This window comes from Bos indicus x Bos taurus, chromosome 6 (genome assembly GCF_003369695.1).
Source record: "Bos indicus x Bos taurus breed Angus x Brahman F1 hybrid chromosome 6, Bos_hybrid_MaternalHap_v2.0, whole genome shotgun sequence".
In the NCBI taxonomy this organism is placed as follows: domain Eukaryota; kingdom Metazoa; phylum Chordata; class Mammalia; order Artiodactyla; family Bovidae; genus Bos; species Bos indicus x Bos taurus.
The window spans coordinates 115,233,577-115,254,669 of record NC_040081.1 but is presented as its reverse complement, the minus strand read 5'-3'; the positions used below and the strand labels follow the sequence as shown (position 1 = coordinate 115,254,669).

At 48.8% G+C, this 21,093-nt stretch overlaps 1 protein-coding gene across 14 annotated transcripts in view; it reads left to right on the top strand.

Annotated features, from left to right (window-relative positions):
• Nucleotides 1–21,093, top strand: part of ADD1 (adducin 1) — a 91,134-nt gene that overhangs the window by 62,291 nt on the left and 7,750 nt on the right. For 5 of the 14 annotated variants that reach the window (XM_027545187.1, XM_027545181.1, XM_027545182.1 and 2 more), the window contains 9 exons: nucleotides 4,774–4,854; nucleotides 5,037–5,186; nucleotides 7,460–7,603; nucleotides 7,704–7,802; nucleotides 8,385–8,561; nucleotides 12,637–12,981; nucleotides 15,504–15,605; nucleotides 16,311–16,400; nucleotides 17,115–17,207. In XM_027545187.1, the coding sequence (XP_027400988.1) occupies nucleotides 4,774–4,854; nucleotides 5,037–5,186; nucleotides 7,460–7,603; nucleotides 7,704–7,802; nucleotides 8,385–8,561; nucleotides 12,637–12,981; nucleotides 15,504–15,605; nucleotides 16,311–16,400; nucleotides 17,115–17,207 (1,281 nt within the window). The remainder of the gene's footprint in view (nucleotides 1–4,773; nucleotides 4,855–5,036; nucleotides 5,187–7,459; nucleotides 7,604–7,703; nucleotides 7,803–8,384; nucleotides 8,562–12,636; nucleotides 12,982–15,503; nucleotides 15,606–16,310; nucleotides 16,401–17,114; nucleotides 17,208–21,093) is intronic. The other 9 variants (XM_027545184.1, XM_027545190.1, XM_027545193.1 and 6 more) reach the window with 4 other exon arrangements.

Genomic DNA, 21,093 nt, shown 5'->3' with positions numbered 1-21,093 from the left:
ACTGCTAGTCCTGTTATGAATGCTATTTAAATAAGTTTGAATTGCTTCAATTGCTCCTTTTTCCCCCTTTAATTATTTAGGACTTGGCAGAATTAAAACATTAGTTGTTTAACTTTTCTATAAGTGTTCTGTTTGGGACTTAACACTGAGTAAAAAAAGAAATTGAAGTTACCAAAAAATACTTCTTATAGCTTGTGAGCTATAGGATCTTTAAGAAAGAAGGTTTTTGTTTTTCTAACTATTTATGGCATGCCTTTTTTTATTTCAAAGTCTAGGTATTTTCATACAGAGATTTAAGAGAAAAGACATATTAACAGTATCAGTACAACCAAATGCCCTCAGAGGTCATTGTGCCCTTTCTCTGAAAGAGGGCAATAGAGATTACCCGCTAAAGGGATTTAAAAGTGCTAACAGGTGTTAGAGGATTGGGGATGATTGTCTGAATTACATTGCTATCTTAAGATTGCTTTGGATTTAGAAAAGCTTTTGGTAGGGTGGTGGAGGGTGTCAAAAACCAGGATGGCCCAGCTGGGCTTCCTCTCTTGCTGGCACTTAGCTGATGGCAGGGCCTTTCTGTCCCTGAATGCCTCCTGGTGTCAGTGGAGTGCTGGGTTCACCTCCATCCTGCATTCCACGCAATGTGTTAACCCTCTGAGGTGGGGAGCTTCAGGGTGGGGGCGGAAACAGTCAGGTGTATTTGGTTTTGAGTGAAAGACTTTAACACTCATTCCTTGTGCACAGAAAAGGGGTATTAACTGTGGGAGACATGAAGTGAGACCAGTGCTAGTCCACTGGGGACTAGAAAACTTTCTTTGAAATGTCTTTTTTTTTTTTTTCATTCTGGGGCTTAGTGTTTAGCATTTTCTCCTTTTTGTTTGCAATTCAGAAAAGTGTATGTTTTAAGCTTTTTCCATTAAAATGTGTAGATCTGTTGAACTCACTCTTGGAAAATTATGGTTAGGAAAGAAGTCAAAGAAGAAAACAGGGGGAATTCACTGGTGGTCCAGTGGTGAAGAATCCTCCTTGCAATGCAGGGGATGTGAGTTCAATCCCTGGTTGGGGAACTCAGATCCCACATGCTACAGGGCAACTAAGCCCAGACACTGCGCCCTGAGAGCCCGCACACTGCAGTGAAGAGAAGCCTCTGTGCTGCACAGCCAGAAGTTTAAAAAAGGAAGAAAACAGTATAAGTATATTTGAGTCTTAATATCCTGCAGTGGGTGGGAAATGGCTCAGTTATTAAACATCAATTTGAGAGACTATTACATATTACGAAAAACAATTACAAAGACCATGTGAAAACATGAATATTATGAAAGTATAAAATGTATACTGTTTATACCTATATGAATTATGTGTCTGTACACACACATACACACAAAGAGAAAAGAAGTGATTATAACTGGCTGTGTAGTATTTTTGTTAATGTGGGACCTGACATCATGCTTCTAAAATTTATGTGTAGGGAAAAGGCCTAGAATAGACAAGCACTCCTGACAAACTAGGTAATGTGCTTTTTCCTATCAAGTGTCAAACTTATGATGATAATGAAAATAGTGTTCTTTAGGCAAGAGAAAAAACAGATTAATCAGTGAGACAGAACCCAGAACTGGATCTGTGTCTGTTGAAAGCAGATACACAAGAGTTGACATTGCAGTTCGGCAAGGGAGTGATAGACCAGGCTATGATTGGTGCTGGCACAACGGGCTTGAAACATCAGAGTGGGAAAGCTGTATCGGATTTTTCCCTTACACAGTATAGACTTAACAAGCAATTCCAGTGATTTAAGGATTACATGTGAAAAATAGTACTTTAATCATTTTGTTGTTCAGTCACTTAGCTGTGTCCAACTTTTTGCGACCCCACGGACTTCAGCATGCCAGGTTAGGATCAATATAAATGAAAAAATTGACTTTTAACCTCTGACCGAAGGAAAGTTGTCTTACGACACAAAAGCACTTATCATAAAAGAAAAGATGAAAAAAAAAAAAGATGGATAAATTTGACTATGTTAAACAAATTCCTTGTCATTAAAAGATACCATAAAAAGAATGAAAATAAAGGTTACAGTCTAGAATATTTTGCCTCACGGGTGCTGGTGGTTGTCAATTGCTTGGTCGTGTCTGACTCTTTGTGACCCCATGGACTGCAGCACACCAGGCTTCCCTGTCCTTCACCATCTCCCAGAGCTTCCTCAACTCACGTCCATGGAGTCGGTGATGCCATCCAACCATCTCATCCTCTGTTCCCTTCTCCGTCTGCCTTCAGTCTTTCCCAGCCTCAGGGTCTTTTCCAATGAGACAGGTTTTCGCATCAGCTGGCCAAAGTATTGGAGCTTCAGCTTCAGCATCAGTCCTTCCAATGCATGAAGATTCAGGGTTGATTTCCATTAGGCTTGACTGATTGGAGCTCCTTGCAGTCCAAGGGACTCTCAAGAGTCTTCTCCAACACCACAGTTCAAAAACATCAATTCTTTAGTGCTCAGCTTTCTTTATGGTTCAACTCTCACATCCATACATGACTACTGGAAAAACCATAGATTTGACTATATGGACCTTTGTTAGCAAAGTAATGTCTCTGCTTTTTAAGGTGCTGTCTAGGTTTTTCATAGCTTTTCTTCCAAGGAGCAAGCGTCTGTTAATTTCATGGCTGCAGTCCCCGTCTGCAGGGTTTTTGGAGCCCAAGAAAATAAAATCTTTCACTGTTTTAATTGTTTCCCCAATTATTTGCCACGAAATGATGGGACAGGTTGCTATGATCTTAGTTTTTTGAATGTTGAGTTTTAAGCCAGCTTTTTCACTCTCCTCTTTCACCTTCATCAAGAGGCTCTTTGGTTCCTCTTTGCTTTCTGCCATAAGGGTGGTGTCATCTGCATATCTGAAGTTACTGATACTTCTTCTGGCAATCTTGATTGCAGCTTGTGCTTCACCCAGCCTGGCATTTCGCATGATGTACTCTGCATATAAGTTGAATAAGAAGGGTGACAGTATACAGCCTTGATGAACTCCTTTCCCAATTTGTAACCAGTCTGTTGTCTCATGTCCAGTTCTAACTGTTGCTTCTTGACCTGCATATAGGTTTCTCAGGAGGCAAGTAAGGTGGTCTGGTATTCCCATCTCTTGAAGAATTTTCCACAGTTTGTTGTGTTCCACACAGTCAAAGGCTTTAGTATAGTCAATGAAGCAGAGGTAGATGTTTTTCTGGAACTTTCTTGCTTTTTTTATGATCCATAAGATGTTGGCAATGTGATCTCTGGTTCCTCTGCCTTTTCTAAATACAGCTTGAGCATCTGGAAGTTCTCAGTTCATGTACTGTTGAAGCCTAGCTTGGAGAATTTTGAGCATCACTTTGCTAGCGTGTGAAATGAGTGCGATTGTGCAGTAGTTTGAACATTCTTTGGCATTGCCTTTTTTTGGGATTGGGTTAAAACTGATCTTTTCCAGTCCTGTGGCCACTGCTGAGTTTTCCAGATTTGTTGGCATATTGAATGTAGCACTTTAACAGCGTCAGCTTTTTGGAGTTGAAGTAGCTCAGATGGAATTCCATCACCTCCACTAGCTTTGTTCATAGTGATGTTTCCTAATGCCCACTTGACTTGGCACTCCAGGATGTCTGCCTCAAGGTGAGTGATCACATCATCGTGGTTATCTGGGTCATTAAGATATTTTTTGTATAGTTCTGTGTATTCTTGCCACCTCTTTTAATATCTTCTGCTTCTGCCTCATGGGTAGCTAACAAAAAATTAGTATCCAGACTAGATACAGAACTATCAGTAAGAAAAGGGTGTGCATGTGTGCTAAGTCACTTCATTCTGACTGTCTGCGAGCCCATGGACTGTAGCCCACCAGGGACTATTTGCAGAGTGAAGGAGCGAGGCAGGCCATATGAGGACGTCGCTGCCACTGTCCACACAGACCCCACGTGTATTTCTGTTTGGGCCCCTGCAGAAGTCACTGTGCTGGTGAGGAAGTTGACCACATGCCGTGAGGCCTTTCCAACCACCACTGAATTCCATCCGTCTGACGCTAGTTAGAATTCTTGGCCCAGGAGTAAACGTATTCCATCCCAGTAGGTTTGCGAAGTCTTTTGAGTCTGTTCCCAAATCATTAAAAATTAGACTACATTTCATTAGGACAGGACTCTTTTTTTCCTCTCTTAGGACAGGTCTCGTTTTTTTTTCCCTTTCTTAACTACATAACTAGCATCTCGCACAAATCCATCATATGTGACAGATCTGTACTGAACGAATTGTTGAAAGAGAACTATATTGTGGAAGGCAGAAATAGACCTGAGGAGTGAGGGTGCGATGTGTAGAAACTCTTCATCAAGCAGAGAACAACTTCCTCTTATTCGTGATTTTTATGATTGTTCGCTACCCTCTAGGTTTTGAGTACTTAAAAAAAAATATTTTTTTTTGAGTTTTAAAAAGTAACTCTTGAAAAAAAAAAAAAAACTCTTGTTTTTCATTATTACACTCTTGAGGAGATCAGCTTTTTATACATGGTACTGGTTTGGTAGCCTATAGGTTTTTCTCTTCATAAGGTTAATTATCATGAATATGATCAAGGCACACTTTATATACCTAATAAGCTACTACAGCGTAATAATAGAAAGCTTTCAGATCACCTCTTAGCTTTGTGATAGGCCCTATAATTAAGTGCATTCCTGTGTAGCACACCTAATGTTCACAGAAAACTTGTAAGTCTATGGACAGGAAGAGATGCAGATGATTTCAGTAGAATTTTTGAGCTAATTTGGTAATTCTCCCCACAGACCAGAGTGAGCTCGGAGCAGGAGCATTTCCTCATTGTACCTTTTGGACTTCTCTACAGTGAAGTGACTGCATCCAGTTTGGTAAGAATGTCCTTGGCTTCTTGGGCATAGACATAAAATTCAAGAAAGAGGGCAAAGTCTGTTTTGTGTGATTAACTCACGGGAAAACTTTTAGGTATTAACACTTTAAACTTTGTTTTAAATCATTTCTAGTTAGGACAACTTGAAATCCTCACGATACTTGGTCTGTTTTCTTACTGCAGGTTAAAGTCAACCTGCAAGGAGACATAGTGGACCGTGGGAGCACCAACCTCGGTGTGAACCAGGCTGGCTTCACACTGCACTCGGCCATCTATGCTGCACGCCCGGACGTGAGGTGTGTCGTGCACATCCACACGCCAGCCGGGGCTGCGGTGAGTGTGTGCTGCTCTGGCAGAGCCTGAGGTCGGAGGGTGCCCGGGGAGCAGGGCTTCACCTTTCCTCCGCGTTGCCCTCCCTTGTCGCAGCAAGTCAGTGCCCTTCATCTCGTTGGATTAGAAGACTCTTTTACTACTGTGTGTGACTTTATTAAGAGAATATATATATATTACATATATGTATATGTATTTAAGGGGTCCATTTACTAATTTTTTTTAAACTTCATTTTTTGTAATTTTATCTTTATTTATTTTTGGCTGTGCTGGACTTCGTTGCTGCGTGGGCTTCTCTCCAGGCGCACTGGGGGCTCCTCTCTTGCTGTGGCACGCAGGCTCTAGGCACACAGGCTGTGGCTGCGGCGCGCAGGCATCCCTAGTTGTGGCCCCCAGGCCCCTAGCACAGGCTCAGGAGCTGTGCTCACGGGCTTCGTTGCCCTGAGGCACGTGGTGTCGGAATTCCCTGATAGAACCCGTGTCTTCAGTATTAGCAGTTGGATTCTTTACTTTACCACTGAGTCACCAGGGAGGCCCAGCTATCTAATTTTGAAAAACGTAATAAATCTGAAAATGTCGTAAGACTTAACAGAGAATCGGTGTGTTAAAGAGGGGAGTGAGACTTCAGTGCCTGGGAGGCTGTGTGGGAAGTGCAGAGTGACAGCAGTGAGTGGAGGCTCCTTGTTTGAGAGGAGGAGTGGGGGAGATGGGGTGGTGGGGGGAGGAGCTGTGGGCTCCTCCCTGTGGAAGAGCCAGTAGGGTATAGGAGACTTGCGCCTGCTCGATGGAGTGTGGGAAGGAGCCCCGTATAGGTGGAGAGGTTGAGGCCTAGAGACAAACCCAGCCAGCGGTCCACAGGTAACCTGCCTGGAGTCAGCGGAACCTAGGTTGATTGTGACTTGGGAGGAGTAAGAAGCCAAGGGAAGGGAGGTCCTAGCTGGTCCAGTGGGCAGGACGCCACGTGGTCACTGCTGTCGCCTGGGTTCAGTCCCTGATTGGGGAGCTGAGATCTTGTGAGCTGTGTGATGTAACTGGTCCAGGCCCTTAGAGCAGACTCAGCTCCAGCCGTGAGCTGGCCAGGAGCCTTCCCCATGCTGATGACCAAGTCTGGGCCCTCTGGTACAAACAAGCCACCTGACAAAGCCTCAGACCCCTTAGTGTGAAAAATAGGCTTTCTGACAGCCCTGTGAGAGCCAAACACTCAAGAGCTAGCTGGAATTGGCTTTTTATCACCAGTTTTGTATTTTAATGACTTTCTGGGTTGGTTTCTTTGACAGATGACCTCATTGATTAAGAAATACTGGATTTTACTCTATCTGGATGTTTTAATGTCATAGATCTTTGCTTGTATGGATGAATGTGAGAATCTGGTTTGTTTGCTTTACTTTGAAGATACAGGTCTTAATGTTGGCATCAGTTTATTAGATATCATTCTCCAAGTGATACAGGTCTTCCAACCCAGAAAAATCCATGCTTTCAAAGGAACTGTTAGAGGTACCTTTGAGAATATGGTTGTTACAAATATCTAGCATGTAATTTGTTTTAAAACTTAACAAAGTAACTTTAGTTTGTAATGAAATACTTATAGAAAAACTGTTACTGTGAAAGGAATTAAATAATGATATTGCCTTTTTTGGGGGTATTGTGTTTTTAGATTAACTTCTCTGTAAGAAATTATTACAGTTATAATTTAAATCTCTGGAGGTTGTTCGTCTAGGTAGAAGACATTTAAAATTAGCATATTCTAAGGTCAGTTTGGAAAATTTAAGGAAACTAAAGGGCTATATGGACACTTAGATTTTTCACTTAATGTAGAGAAATTGTACAGTATACTTGTCCTAAACCTTTATAAATTTCCTTTTATCTGATTTTCAGGTGTTCTATCGCACCTGCGAACTAAGGTGAAAAGTACACAAAACCTCTCGGCTCTTCAGAAGCCTCTCTCTGCGGCGCTGTGCCTCCTTTAGAGGAGCCACTGTCTCTCCCTGCAGCAGCTTTGGGACTAATCTTATTAAATCTGAGCTCACTTCTTGTTTACAGTCCGTGTGGGAGAAATCCAGAAAGATGTGAAATTTTTTTGAAGTCTTCCTTGATAGTGGTGGCTTTGATTTTTTAAAGTATGGATTGGTAATAAGACCCAGAAGTAATCTTAAGGCTTATCTTAATTTCATGGGCTCCTTTATTTCTGAAAGAACAGTTTGAGGAACGCGCTTGCCAGTTGTCAGTCCGTGTGCACTCCTGACTCGTCTGCACTGATGCTGCCTCTTGTTCTCTAGGTCTCTGCGATGAAGTGTGGCCTCTTGCCCATCTCCCCTGAGGCACTTTCCCTTGGAGAAGTGGCATATCATGATTATCATGGGATTCTGGTTGATGAGGAAGAAAAAATTTTAATTCAGAAAAATTTGGGGCCTAAAAGCAAGGTCAGTAGGCATCTAATCTGGTATTTAAATTATCGAGGGAAGAAGAAAACATATCTATCTTCTTGCCTGGTACCTAGAACTTTCCTGATTCTTCCCTTAGGTTCTTATTCTCCGGAATCACGGCCTTGTGTCTGTTGGAGAGAGCGTTGAGGAGGCCTTCTATTACATCCACAACCTTGTGGTTGCCTGTGAGATCCAGGTAGGCAGTGGCTGTTCCATGTGGTCTGGTCATTTCTAACTTAATTTTTCAAATACGTAAGTTACTACCATTTATGGAGGGCTAGCATATACTGGCCCTGATATCAGGTGCTTATTTATGTTGTTATGGGTCTTTTCGTTTGAACCCAGGCACTTCTTTTGAGAAGTAGGCGCAGGGAGTAGAGCTTTGCCCGCAGTCTCACAGCTCTAGGTGCTGCTTATGCCAGGCCTGCCAAGCTCCCCATTTGCACATTATTCATTGTTACCTGGCTTACATCTGTGTATTTACCCTGACGTATGTCTGTGTAGTAGCAGCTGCCAGTCTCCTTTATATGACCTTGGAAGGGGCTTTGTTTTCCCATTTATTCTTCAAGTATGAGTGCCCAGTATTTTTTCATGCTAAAGACAAATTTCTGAAAACAGTCTTGTGATTTATCTGTCACTTCCATCTTGCATTTTTTATTCTTGCAGTGATTTGGTTTCTTTTGACACCTCCATTTCTATTAAAGTGATCTCTCATAGTCATCTGACCTGCTTGATCAGTAAGGAACTCCAACCGTTGTGTTTGCTTGTTTTGGAAAAGGTTCGAACTCTGGCGAGTGCGGGAGGGCCAGACAATTTAGTCCTCCTGGATCCTGGGAAGTACAAAGCCAAGTCCCGGGCCCCTGGGTCCCCGGCAGGGGAAGGCAGCGGATCACCGCCCAAGTGGCAGATTGGCGAGCAGGAGTTTGAAGCCCTCATGCGGATGCTGGATAATCTGGTAAGAATGTGGTCACCGCTCGATGGTACTGCTTTCATCCTAAGAGCACAAATGTTGGGGTTTCTAGAGTTAGTGGATGGTGTTATGAAATTACTGTTTTCAGGCAGTGTCAGAATGCTGTGTCTCCAGAACCATGAATATGTACCAGGGCAGTTTAAGTTCTAAGCTAAATTGTGATTGAATACACAGGTGAGGGTTTCTTGTCTCCTTTTGTTTTTAAAGATAGCATCATTTGGACTATGTGGGGATAGTAGCTCAGAGGATAGTGTACTTTGCTGAGTAACTGAGTCCTTGAGTAGCAGGGTCAGCTCAGGACCCGTCAGTCCGAAAGCAAGCTGTCCAGGGGGCCTTTCTGCATCAGTCAGTTAGCCGAGCATCTTGTTTGTTATAACAGTAAATTCTAGCCACGTGGGGCCTGTCTGCTGTGTTTCACATACTTTGCTGCCGATCTGTCACATGGGAGACCCTTTGCTGCCTCCTGAAGGGACAGGATGCCCAGTGTGGTACAGAGTGCGACCATGGGGCTCTCAGCTTAATAGGCATGTTAAAGTAGTCTGTGGCAGGATGTGGCCTGTCTGGTTGCAGTGAGGGATGTCATCCTTTTGCAAGGATCATAGAGGAAATTTTTGTAGAGGGTGACCCTTGAGAGTGACCTCAAAGAAGAGGTCAAAGTGTGACAGCTTATGCTGGGAAAAGCGAGGCAACTGTAACATGGCCATGGGCACGGCCGGAGACCCAGCCGCGGGCACAATGGACAGCCTGGCCAAGGGGCAGGACCGTGCCTTTCTGGTCCGTCTCTGATCTCACCAGTCGGTTTAAATGTTAGGGTCGAAGCAACCTCAGTAAAGGTAAATGGCTCGGTGCTGGGCCCTTCTGCTGCTGCAGCGTCACATCTCTTAGATAGGGTTCAGGGGTCCGTCCTGTGGCCACATGGACATAAAGTAGTGGGCGTGTGGGGCAGAGAAGCCATTGAAAGGGCTGGTGCCGGCTTCATGTGAGTTCCCACCATTGGACCAGGTCTTGGTGGGGATGGGTGGCTTCAGGAGGCAGGAAGTTTCACTTTTCTGAAGAGAACAACTCATGGATCTGGTTCAGCGTGTGCTAAGTGTCCTCAGAAGGTTCTTCTCCCTGAAGCTCTCCGACTTAGGAGAATGTTGCTGTAAAGGGAGGGCTGGGAGTGAACGGCTAAGCAGTGATGATGACAGCGTGGGTATCACTGAGGAGGGTGGTGCCTGGAGAGCAGACTCTCCTGACTGCTGAGCTCGTGTGCTCAGGGAGGGTGGGCTGTGCTGACGGACTGTCTACTCTAGCCGTGAGCGGGGACACAGTCTTGCCCTCGGGGAGTTCATGGCCTTGTCGGGAAATGGACAGACAGATCCCACATGTAGCCCAGACCTCGACGTGTGCCTGACAGAGCACGACGGCAGTTGCCAGGACAGAGATGGGGCTTGAGCCAGGACTGGGTCCGGGGACAGGAAGGGAATTGAGCTCATGGAGGTGATCAGTGGAAGTGGCAGGGAGGGTAGTGCAGTCTCAGGAAAGTCACCCAGAGCAGGCTGAGAGTGGGGACGTAACCCTGGCATCTGACCCGGGGTCCGGCACCAGAGGAGCTGGGCAAAGCAGGGGTCGTGGGGGCTCCAGTCTCACCATGCCTTCTTCTCTCCCTCGGGCAGACACTTTGACCTTTCCCTGCTCTTACACCTACAAGCCAAATGGGAATGGGAGGGAGAAGTAAAAGTCAAGAGAACACCAGCCTGCCACATCTTTTGCACTCAGTACATTCTGGAAGGTGCAGAGAGAGAGAATTAGAGTTGGTAACTCTAATTTGAGGGGGGCGGAGATAAAGGATGAAAGAAGATAAGCGAGATTACAGCAAGGATATTTATTTGGTGCCCTTAATGTGCACAGGTTATCCTTAATATTAGAGGCTCTGTGGTTTATGAGAAATAAACGTCGACAGCAATCACTGACTGTAGTCTGTGTTTTAGTTTATCATCTGATCAACTGTATATGTTTGCTAATAACTCAGTCAGTAGAGAGTAGTTGAAGATTCTCACACTGTAGGAAATATTTCATATGATAGTCATAAACATTTCTGGCATACACAGAAGAAATGCTAACTTGTTACCCAGAAAATCAAGATATAATTCCAGCTTCTCAAAAGAAGGAATAAAGCCGATTTTTAACATACAGCACGTCTCAGGTCTGAGTTTTGCTCTGATTTTGGTCTGGCATTTAAAGGGGAAGAATAAAGAAAGACACGCCACACCCCCTCAGAATAAAAGTTAGTGACGTCCTGGATGGTTTATTTGGAATTCTTGAAGATTACTCAAGAGCCCTGACTTTCAGCAAGAGGAAACCTGAATGAATTAAGAACTGTATGTTTCAGAAGACAGTGTTACTTTTTATTCTTCAACAAAGCATGTTCGTAAATGGGAAAAAAGCGTGTTAAAAAGGGAAGACACTTACCTGTCTTCCTGAGTGTAGTTACAAAACAAAAGTAAACAACGGCCAACTGCACTCGGGTCATTACCACCGCGCTTTGACTGTTTTAAGGGAATGGTTGGTAATGAAGGTGGCCTCCAACGAGGAGGAGCTCCCAGAGGGGAAGGAGAATCCCCACATTGAGAGCAACGTTTCTGAAGTAGCTTGGCAGGTGGCATGTAGCCACTGACTCATCCTGGCTACCAGCCCTGTGTGATCCTTTCAAACCTAACCCCCTCATCATTCACAGTGAAGGCATCATTCACAGTGAAGGTGTCCTCACCTGGTTCAGGTATGACAGGGAGTCCAGGCACAGTCCAGGCTGAGTCAGGTCCTTGGCTTCGGGCCTCCCAAGGCTGCAGTCAGGGTGTTGGCCTGGGCTGGGTTCTCAGCAGAAGGTTCTCATGGTGGAGGATCCACTTCCAGGCTCTGCACATGGTGGGCAGACTTGATGTTCTTGCCGCTCAGGCGTCAGGGCAGCTTGTTCTTTGAGTGCCAGCAGTGGACCCGGAGACCCTCTCAGGGTGAGCACTGCACTCTCCTGCAGCAAGCCTGTCACCTTGGCCGAATGCTTCTGCCTTGAAGCAGGCCCTGGTCCCGCTGATAGCACACAGGGGAAGAGGTTTATGGCGGTGGGGGCCCTGGGGCCAGTCGTGTCGGTCAGGCTCCCCGACACTCAGTTCTGGAGACTGGTGAGTGAGGCATCATCCTGGCCTGGAGATGCTGTCTGTGGGCTCAGCACACAGCGGGCACACGGGCTTGGTGCTGTTACAGAGGTGGGAGTTAGCAGGCTGCGGGCTGTGAAGTGCAGGAGCCCGGGGTTGAAGGCTCACTCCAGTGCTGCTGCATTTAGGGATGAAGCGATTTTGCCAGGTACCAGCTGTCTGAGGTGTTTGGTCTTCCTGAAAGATTATCACAGTATTTAAACTGCGACTGAAACGGTTAAAAAAAAAGTGTTAAGTACGTTGATTAATATAACTTGTTCTGTAGCCAACAGCAGGTAAACCCAGGTTGCCTTTTGAATTTTAACTTTTTCTTGATACATATATATATAAACAACAGGGTACCTATATTAATTCTTAAGAATTGAACATCCTGTGTAAGCAGCACCTATATCCAATTCCAGCACCCAGAACCTCCTGTCCCCACTTTGAGTCTCTTACTGCGTCCCAGGGGTGACCCCGGTCCCTCCTTCTAACAGCGCAGACTGGTTTTCCTCTTTCTGTGAATGGAGTCGCATGGGCTGTTCTTCCACATTGGGTTTCTCTCATCAGTGTCGAGTTGGTGAAGATTCGTGGAGATGTCTCCCCTGGTAACAGTGTGTTCTCCCTGCTGTGTCCTGTTCTGCTGTGTGAATGGACCACAGTTCACCCCTTCCACTGCTGGTGGACTCGTGGGTTTTTACTCTGGGGCCTTGGGAATCCTGCTGCTGTTGGCATTTTCGTACCTGTGAACACACTTGCAGTTCTCCTGGGCAGCCCTGTCCATGGGGTGTGCATACTCTGCTTGTATAGGCGTTTCCAGCTTTCTCAAGTGAAGCACTGATTTTGAGACCTGGAGTAGTGACTGTCTCTTTCTTTTCGGCCCCTAGGGTTATAGAACTGGCTACCCTTACCGATACCCTGCTCTGAGAGAGAAATCTAAAAAGCACAGCGATGTGGAGGCTCCTGCCAGTGTCACAGGTTACTCGCTTGCTAGTGACGGTGATTCGGGCACTTGCTCCCCTCTCAGACACAGTTTTCAGAAGCAACAGCGAGAGAAGACAAGGTGGCTGAACTCTGGCCGGGGCGACGATGCTTCTGAGGAAGGGCAGAACGGAAGCAGTCCCAAGGCGAAGACTAAGGTGTGGACGAACATTACACACGATCACGTCAAACCCTTGCTGCAGTCTCTCTCGTCCGGTGTCTGCGTGCCAAGCTGTATTACCAACTGCTTGGTCTGTGCCTACTTACTGTTCATAGTTAGATGACGTAGAGCAAGTCGGCTCGCTGGGGCTTCGGAGGCTCTGGGACTCTCACCCTCTGACCTAGGTTTTAGGCAAACCTTCCTCGTTAACCTTCTTCAGCCTGAATTCAAATCCACTTTTGCTTCAGCTATAATTCAAGTAATACACTCTGCTTGAAACTGCTTAAGATGTATTGTGCTTCTGCAGTAATTCCAGCATTACCTAACTCTGTGCACAGCAGAAATACCACGTCACTTGCGTGGATTAACCTGAGAGTGGGAGCTGTCGTTCAGTTCAAACCGTATTTGAAGAATCTTTAATACTTCATGACACAGATGTAGTTGGAGCATAGCCTGCTGTTTTAATGTCATAAGCTCAGCTATTTGATTTAGGTGCTAACTCAGGCATGTTCTTTAAAGTCCTAGTGTTTTCTTAAGCAGTTTTCCCTCCCGGCTCACGGGCATCTTCTCAGCTGGCCCTCTCGTTCGCCTCCTTCCCCGCTTGCTGTGGTCCCAGAGCCTCCGAACGCTCTCAGCCAGCCCCCTTCTGCATGGACTGTTGCATGTGAGTAGACAGCCACAGTGGAGTCTCTGGCTCCTGCTGGGTGCGGCATGGCCCAAGGGCAAGCAGGCCACCTGCCAGCGCCAGCCCCAGTCGTTGGGAGGTGAGCTTCGTGTCAGGAGGAGTGCTGCCTTGGAGGCTGCTCCGCGGTCCTGGTGCTCAGACGTCTCTGGGCAGCCCTGGCCCTGGACGGTCCACTGGGCCCTGCATCCCGGTAGGTGAGGCCTAGGTGGGGCCTCACACGAGGACGCGGGCCGGGATGCACGCGTCTCTGTGTGGTTAGTTCCGCAGGAGCAGAGGGGAAACCAACCTAGACGTCCCGAGACGGGACCCCACGCAAGCCCAGTGGGCCATCCTGCTTCCCTTGTGAAAGGGCTCCTGCTTCATAGTTTATTTACAAGAAGTACGTTCTGTCTCCCCAGGTGGGGCTGGTGTCTCCTGAGGCACAGCTGGTGAGACAGCCTCTGTGCTCCTGAGGAGCGTGTCACGTGGCAGAGACTCTGCGTGCACATGGCCGGGCTCCAAGTTGGAGCCAGTCTCCTCTTTCCTGCCTCCTCACCTTCCTTCTCTTTCTCTCTGTCCCTTTTTTTCTATTTTTATTTTATTTGTTTAGTTTCTAATTTAGTTTACTTGTTAAAGGGAGTGGGCCTAAAAATGACTTTCTGCTGACCAGATACATACAGAGTGCTGAACTGCTGTGAGGAATTTTTCCTAAGTGTATATGTCACAGCAGCTTTGAGCCTTATTTACTATTTGCTTGAAAAAATATTAACTTGCTTTAGATATTTTAGTCACTGTATAAGTTGAAGGGGAGACTTTGTTCAGCTTTTAAACTTGTTTCTTACTGTTCTGGAGTAATACGAATTCCTTGCAGTGTTCCCAGGTTGGTATATTAATTTATAATAATCGTTCTTAAGTTTTTTAACGTGTTCAAGCTTCTGAGGTGATTGTTTTAATGTTTGACTAAGCATTATGTTTGATAAGAAGCTGGAGTTGTTTTTGTCTGAGGAGATAACGGCAGTGAGTACCTTGCAGCCCATGCCCATCCCACGCTGCCTGCACAGCGGCCCAGCATTGGACAGTTTTGCTGCTTTCTTCAGAATCTCTTGGTTTATGGCTATTCTGTTGCCTCTTGAAAATACTCTGAAAGGCATAACATCTGCTCTCTACCACGGGCTTGTTTTAGTGTTCAGTGCCAACTCATGCCTGAGGGTTAGAATTTGATTAAAAATCTCATATTTGATTGGAGGTCCAAAAAAAACTATGCACGGAAGGCGCATGTGCTGGTGACGTGCACTGGTATCTAAAACAGCCTTCCAGTGAGGGCTCGCGAGCTTTATTTTTTTGTGGGACATTGTTGTAACACCCAGAGAAGCATTAACTATATAAAGTACTTGACATCACCAAACTCTTCCACCAGTAGCTACTGTATAAGTCTTCATAACAGTAATTTTCTTGGGTTGAAATAGCTACGCAAACAGTGCATTCTGATGCGGAGTTTATTTTAATGCCAACTTTGGTGATGCCCACTCTTGCCTCACCGCACAGTCTTCCCTCACCGGGCCAGCCGCATCATACCGCTTCTCATGACCCTGTCATCTCATGCTTCCCTCCGGCTTTGGTGTTGGGGTCTCTCCGAGCAGTGAACCAATGTGCTCTGAGGGGTCCTCCACGACTAGTCCGAGGCCGTCATGGGTGTAGCTCTGTCAGCAGCCTGTGTCATGCCTGGGTCTCAGCTGGGCTTATTGACGGGCCTTGCCCGTCAGTCACAACTCTGGCTCCCTGCATGACTGGTTTCCAGCCACTGCAGTGACACTGTGGTGTGGTCATTGGTTCATCCTCTGTGAGGGTCAGTGCATGACCAGATGTGAGATGAGTTGGACAAGTTGGGTGCTGTGGTGTCACTTACTGTTGTCACGATTCTGACTTCTCAACTGTTTTTGATATTTTAGTGGACTAAAGAGGATGGACACAGAACTTCCACCTCTGCTGTCCCTAACCTGTTTGTTCCATTGAACACTAACCCAAAAGAGGTCCAGGAGATGAGGAACAAGGTGCGTACTGACCGCTGCCAGCACTCGCTGGAAACGCGTGTGGGGAGGAGGTGGCTTGTGGCTGCGGGGAGAGCGCCAGCCCTGGGCGGCCGGCGGCTGTCCCGTGACTGCCGGGTCCACCCTTCACCTGCTGTGCCGTGCACGGCGGTGAGCAGCGGGCGCTTCTGGGCCCGATGCTTGAACGACACCCTCCCTCAGCACGGCAGAGTCCCTGGCGAGAGGAGCCTTTGCCCCTGCCTTGCCAGGTCCATTTGAAGAGTTGTGAATGTTTGGTGTGTTGGAACGTGAGACCCACCAGTGTTCACAGGGTCCCTAGAAATGGGCACACAGGGTGTCTCCCCTCAAGTTAGCGAGGGCAGTGAGAGCCATGCCTGCTGAACTTGTCCGGAAGAAGCAGCAAGTCTGGAGGGTCTGTCCAACCCTCTGAGTCTTGAGTTACTAATCAGGCTGGACGAGCAGTGTTAGGCGGGCAGGGTAGTCGTGCAGGGCCCGCCGGGGAGCAGGGCAGCCCAGAAGAGCAGCTTGTGCGTGGCTGGGGCCTGGACCAGCAGTGTTAGGCGGGCAGGGTAGTCATGCAGGGCCCGCCGGGGAGCAGGGCAGCCCAGAAGAGCAGCTTGTGCGTGGCTGGGGCTGAGCGCACACAGCAGCTTCAGGCATAGCGAACGGTCTCTGTACTGTTGATGTCTCTCTCCTTGCCATCCTCAGATTCGAGAGCAGAACCTGCAGGACATTAAGACAGCTGGACCCCAGTCCCAGGTGTTGTCTGGTGTGGTGATGGACAGGAGCCTTGTCCAGGTGAGCGCTCAGAACGGTTCTGCCGTTAGTGGGTGGCACTGACCGCCTACTCCAAGTTACTCTTAAGTTGGGAGAGGATGACTGTGAGGTAAGTGTCCTAGGCACCCAGTTCCCTTTGTTTAGAGTCTTCGTGGTAAGAAGTAATCGGCCCCTTTTCCTTGAGTTGTAGACCGAGCATCAGCATGCCCAGGGCTGTGTCCCCCAAGCCTGCTCTGCGTTGTGCACGCCTGGGTGAGGGCAATGCAGGCTGCCTGCTTGGGGCCCGGGTTTACCTGGTTCCAGCAGGAGCTGTGGGACACGTGGGAGGAGGGTGGCTGTGGTGGACGGTGGTTCTTGTCTGTTGCTGTCCATGACAGCGTGCTGCTTGGGAAAGGTGCAGCGGGCCCCTGTAAATGTGATGCACATGTACACTCACTTCTGTAGAAGGACCGCCCCTCGTGGCACCCTGAAGATAACTGTGTGAGTAGTTATCTCGGACAGTTAAGTTGCCGCCCGATGCTTTAGGCTCGACTCGCCAGGGTAGGTGACTGGTTGCTGTCTGCGGTGTGGGCCAGCGCTTGGCTCTGTGGCCCGTGTTTGCACGTCGCAGCGCCACCCCCTGCCCAGGCTGCTGACGACCGTCTCGCTGCATGCTCTCTGCTGCTCCGCGCTGCGCTCTGGGTGACGTGCTCGGCTGGGCCTGGTGGACTCTGACCACTCAGTTTACTGTTGCAGGACGCACCCCTCTCTGACTGTACGGAAAGAATCGAAGGGCTCGAGCGTACAGAGCAGACCTTTAGTCCTGCTAAGTCTCTCTCTCTTAGAAAGGTACTCACTGCCCCTCCTCCGCTACCTGCCGGCACCCCTTGCTTGTCACCCGCCCCACCCCCTCCTGTCGCTGCGCCTGGTGTTGTCTTAGGTACCAAGGAGCTGTAAAGGAGTCTCTGAGCTATTTGTGAGATTGTACAAGAGGTTCTGTTCTGTCCATTCTGTTCTTTAATTTAACATTTTGTATGAGGTTATTTTTATACTTTTCAGCATTTTTATGTTGTGCTGAGAAGTGGTTGATCTTAGTGATGTTTCTCGAGATTTGCATGTGACTTTGGTTGGTGCATATTTTAGGACTTTGCCTACATTACAAGGTGCCAGCTGCAGAAGGCTCATGGGTCGACCACGAGCAGTGTGGCGGCTCTCCCGAGAGACCTCCCCTCTCGGCTTGCTCAGCTGTGATCCGAATGTAATGAACATGGCAGTCAAAGGCTGTATGATTGAAAAATGTCATTTCAGAGGAATGGTAAATAAAACAAGACAGTCTTTGCCAACCCTTGTTGATGAAATGTGAAAATGAAAGTGTCAGTCGCGTCCGACTCTTTGTGACCCCATAGACCATAACCCACCAGACTTCTCGGTCCATGGAGTTCTCCAGGCAAGAATACTGGCATGGGTTGCCATTTCCTTGTCCAGGGTATCTTCCAACCCAGGGGTCGAACCTGGGTCTGCCACATTGCAGGCAGGCCCTTTACCATCTAAGCCATCAGTATTTTTACCTAAAACAAAGCAAAACCAAAAAACCCTAGATAATTGTTTTGAATGTTGCAAGGGGGAAAAGGACTTAGCAAAATTTGAAATCCCAAATTGTAATTTCTCTGTGTATGTGGTACGTAGAGTCAGTGGGGAATGTATCCTGTATGACCTGCCCAGGTGGAAGGAAACTGCCTGTGCGCACTCAAGGCTGCTGGTGTTAAGGACAGACACCGCTGACTTGTGTGTACCCTGTGTGCAAAGGGAGTTTTCAGGGCCTTTTTCAATTAATACATCTCTAATGAGATGCAGATATTTATTAGTGTTCCAGTTGCCAGAGAAATCAGATTTGCACTACTTCGTCTGCTGATGAAATCCTTCTGCATGTTTGCACGTTGATTCCACGGGTCCCAGTTTTCCTTGTCCTTAGAATGAAGGACCAGTTACTTGGAGGAACTTCTCCCGGCGAGGAAGAACAGTTATCTTTTTATCCCTCTCAGCTGTTTTTCATGTTGCTCATCTGGGCCATAAGCTGTTGTGATCTTACTAGTTCATAATTTTTTCTCTCAGATACATCAAAGTGTGTTGAGTCCATGAGCCCAGGACGCTTAACCATAAAAACCCGAATCTCTGGCTTCGTGGGCTCAAGCCAGCTGGCAGTCATTGCTGTGCTGTCTCTCTGGCATTGTTTTGTGCTTGGTGGCTTCTGTTTGTGCCCTGGGAGGGCTGTCTGGGGGTGCACCTGTGAGCCGTGTTAGAGGACGCTCGTGGCCAGCCGCTCGTCCGGGTGTAGTCTGGCTCTCGCTGTGCCCAGTGGTGCTCCCAGACTTGGAAGTGCGTCACAGTGCCCTGTGGCTGCTTCGTCAAGAGTTGGATGCCTGGCTGGGAAGCTGAAAGTCTGTGAGAGGAGGTTCCTGGCTGCTCCGGAGTCCCCGCCTCAGTGGCAGACACTCACCCGTGAGTGCGGCCTCAGGGCGGGTGGCCGAGGACGCCGCTCCCGGCGGCAGGTGTGTGTTCTGCTTCTCCTCCACCGTCCTCTCCTGGTGCTCACGTTTGCACCCTGGTCTTCTTCCCACCCAGTGTACTTCATTTTCACGGCGCCAATGTCTTTGACACCCTGGTGAGCAGGGCAGCGGGTCCCAGCCACACCCGACACTCGGGACCGCGGAGCCCGACTGCAGGCACACTTGGCTCCAGTGCTGGGTGGGCCAGCCCTCCCCTCTGGGTTTTGTCATGAGTTGAGTTGTTAGAGGCCAGGGGGTGTGCGTCTGCTGAATGCCGTCTGGCTTGTGCAACACAAGGCTCCCTGTGCCCACGTGCACAAGCAGCCCCGCTGCGCGCCGGAGACGTGAGGCGCCTGCAGCCCGCCCGGTGCACTCGCTCGGGAACTTGGTGTTGACCGTGTGTGTGGCCCAGCACCTGGAATGTGAACTCAGATCTGAACAGGTTTCACTGGTGAAAACCTGTGCTCAGGTCAGGGCACTGGGCCAGGTTTGCACAGTTCTGGAGCTGGAACTGTCCCCCGACCCAGACCCCATCGGTCAGGTGCAGACGTCACTGCTGGGCGCGTGGTGCCTCCCAGGATGGAGGGGTGAGAACCTCTCGGGGCTGCTGCAGGGAGCAGCCCTTCCACATCCCAGTTCCTCAACCCTGTTGCCCAGCAGCAGGCCTGGGGCTCTCTGCGTCCCCTCCCTCTGGAGTAACAGGGTCCCCTATCCCCGGGTCTGGTCAGAGCTTCCGGAAGGCAGCTCAGCCCTCAGCTGAGGAGTTTGGAAGAGGGAGCTTCCTGCCCGTGGAGCAGGACCCAGCCGTGCTGCACCTGGAGGACCAGGTGTCCCGGAGAAAGGGCCTTGCTTGACCGCAGGGCGTAACCAGGCTTGATTCTTGATATTTTATTCCTTTACTCATTGTGAACATAAGGTTAAATGAATGTGAGTGTTCCTCTGAGAGCTTGACTCTCACTCATCTCACTGGCAGTGATACCAGGATGCAGATGCCACTCCCTAGCTGCTGCAGTTTCGAGGACGTCAGGGCTCAGCCTGTCTCAGCCTCGGTCAGGCTGCAGGCCCCTCTCAGGGAGAGTAGACAAGAAGGGACTTGTCTCAGGGCACAGAGCTGACTCAGGGCAGACGATGACCCCATCACTGTCTGGGAGGTGAGGCTCCTTCTGGGTGAAAAGCCAGGACTACCCCGGGGTCAGGCCTGCTCAGGAGGAGCCCCCCACCCCCATCTAGGCAGCTGATCTCGAATCTGGAGGCTCTTTGAGCACAGGCTGTGGGCTCCCAGTCCTTCTCCCCTTCTGGGTCCATGTCGCTGGACAGTGACCCTCAGCCCAGGTTCCCAGGGCAGCGGTTGGCTGGTGAGCTGAAAGTCGTGGGCTGGCCTGACTGTCCCTTGTGCCCGGCGCTCGCATGCCCTCTGCCTGCGGTGTCGCCCCTGAGGAGAGTGCTGCCAGGCTGGGCCTGACGTCTGAACAAGTGCAGCTCCTCCTGTCTTCACTTGTTTCCAAAGTTATTGTTAAGTCACCGGACGTGTTTGGGTTCTGCCTGCCTCTCTCGGACATGAGCTGCAGAGCATGTGGGGCCAAGCAGGCAGGCTGTGGGGCGGCCCGCCTGCCGCCCACGTCCCTGGGGGCGGCCTGCCTGCTGCTGCCCGTGGGGCCTGTCCGCCCGGCCTCCTTCCAGCCGGGGCCGCCGTGGGCTTCACTGTGCTTAAGCTTTCCTTCTTCCTTTGTGTAAGTTCTTACAGTTTTCCAGGTTCCTCAGACAAGTACTGGTGTTGTGTGTTACGTTGTCATCTCTTCGTGTCTGGAAACAAGTTCCAGGCTTTAGTTACTCAGCAGACGTACGAAGGAGCAGAGCTTGTCTGTGCTCTTAGAGCAGACGCTCGTTTCTGAGCACACCTGCCCGAGTGCTGTGGGGAACGGTGTCCAGCGGGGAGGAGGGTGATGGGCTGGAGAAACCCTTCTGCATCCCTGTCTGAGCACCTGGCCCCCGGGGCGCCCTCCACGCTCCGGCTGCACCTTGGTGCGTTTGCACCTGAAGTCTGGAGGCTTCCTTAGGATCCGCTCTCTCGGCACCTTCAGTCTGTAGCATCAAAGTCCTGCTTCTCCTCTACGCTGCAGGCTGCTGCCCCACCTGAGCCTCAGGCGCCCCTCAGGATGCTGTGTCCCCTGTCGTCTGTCTGTCCGCCG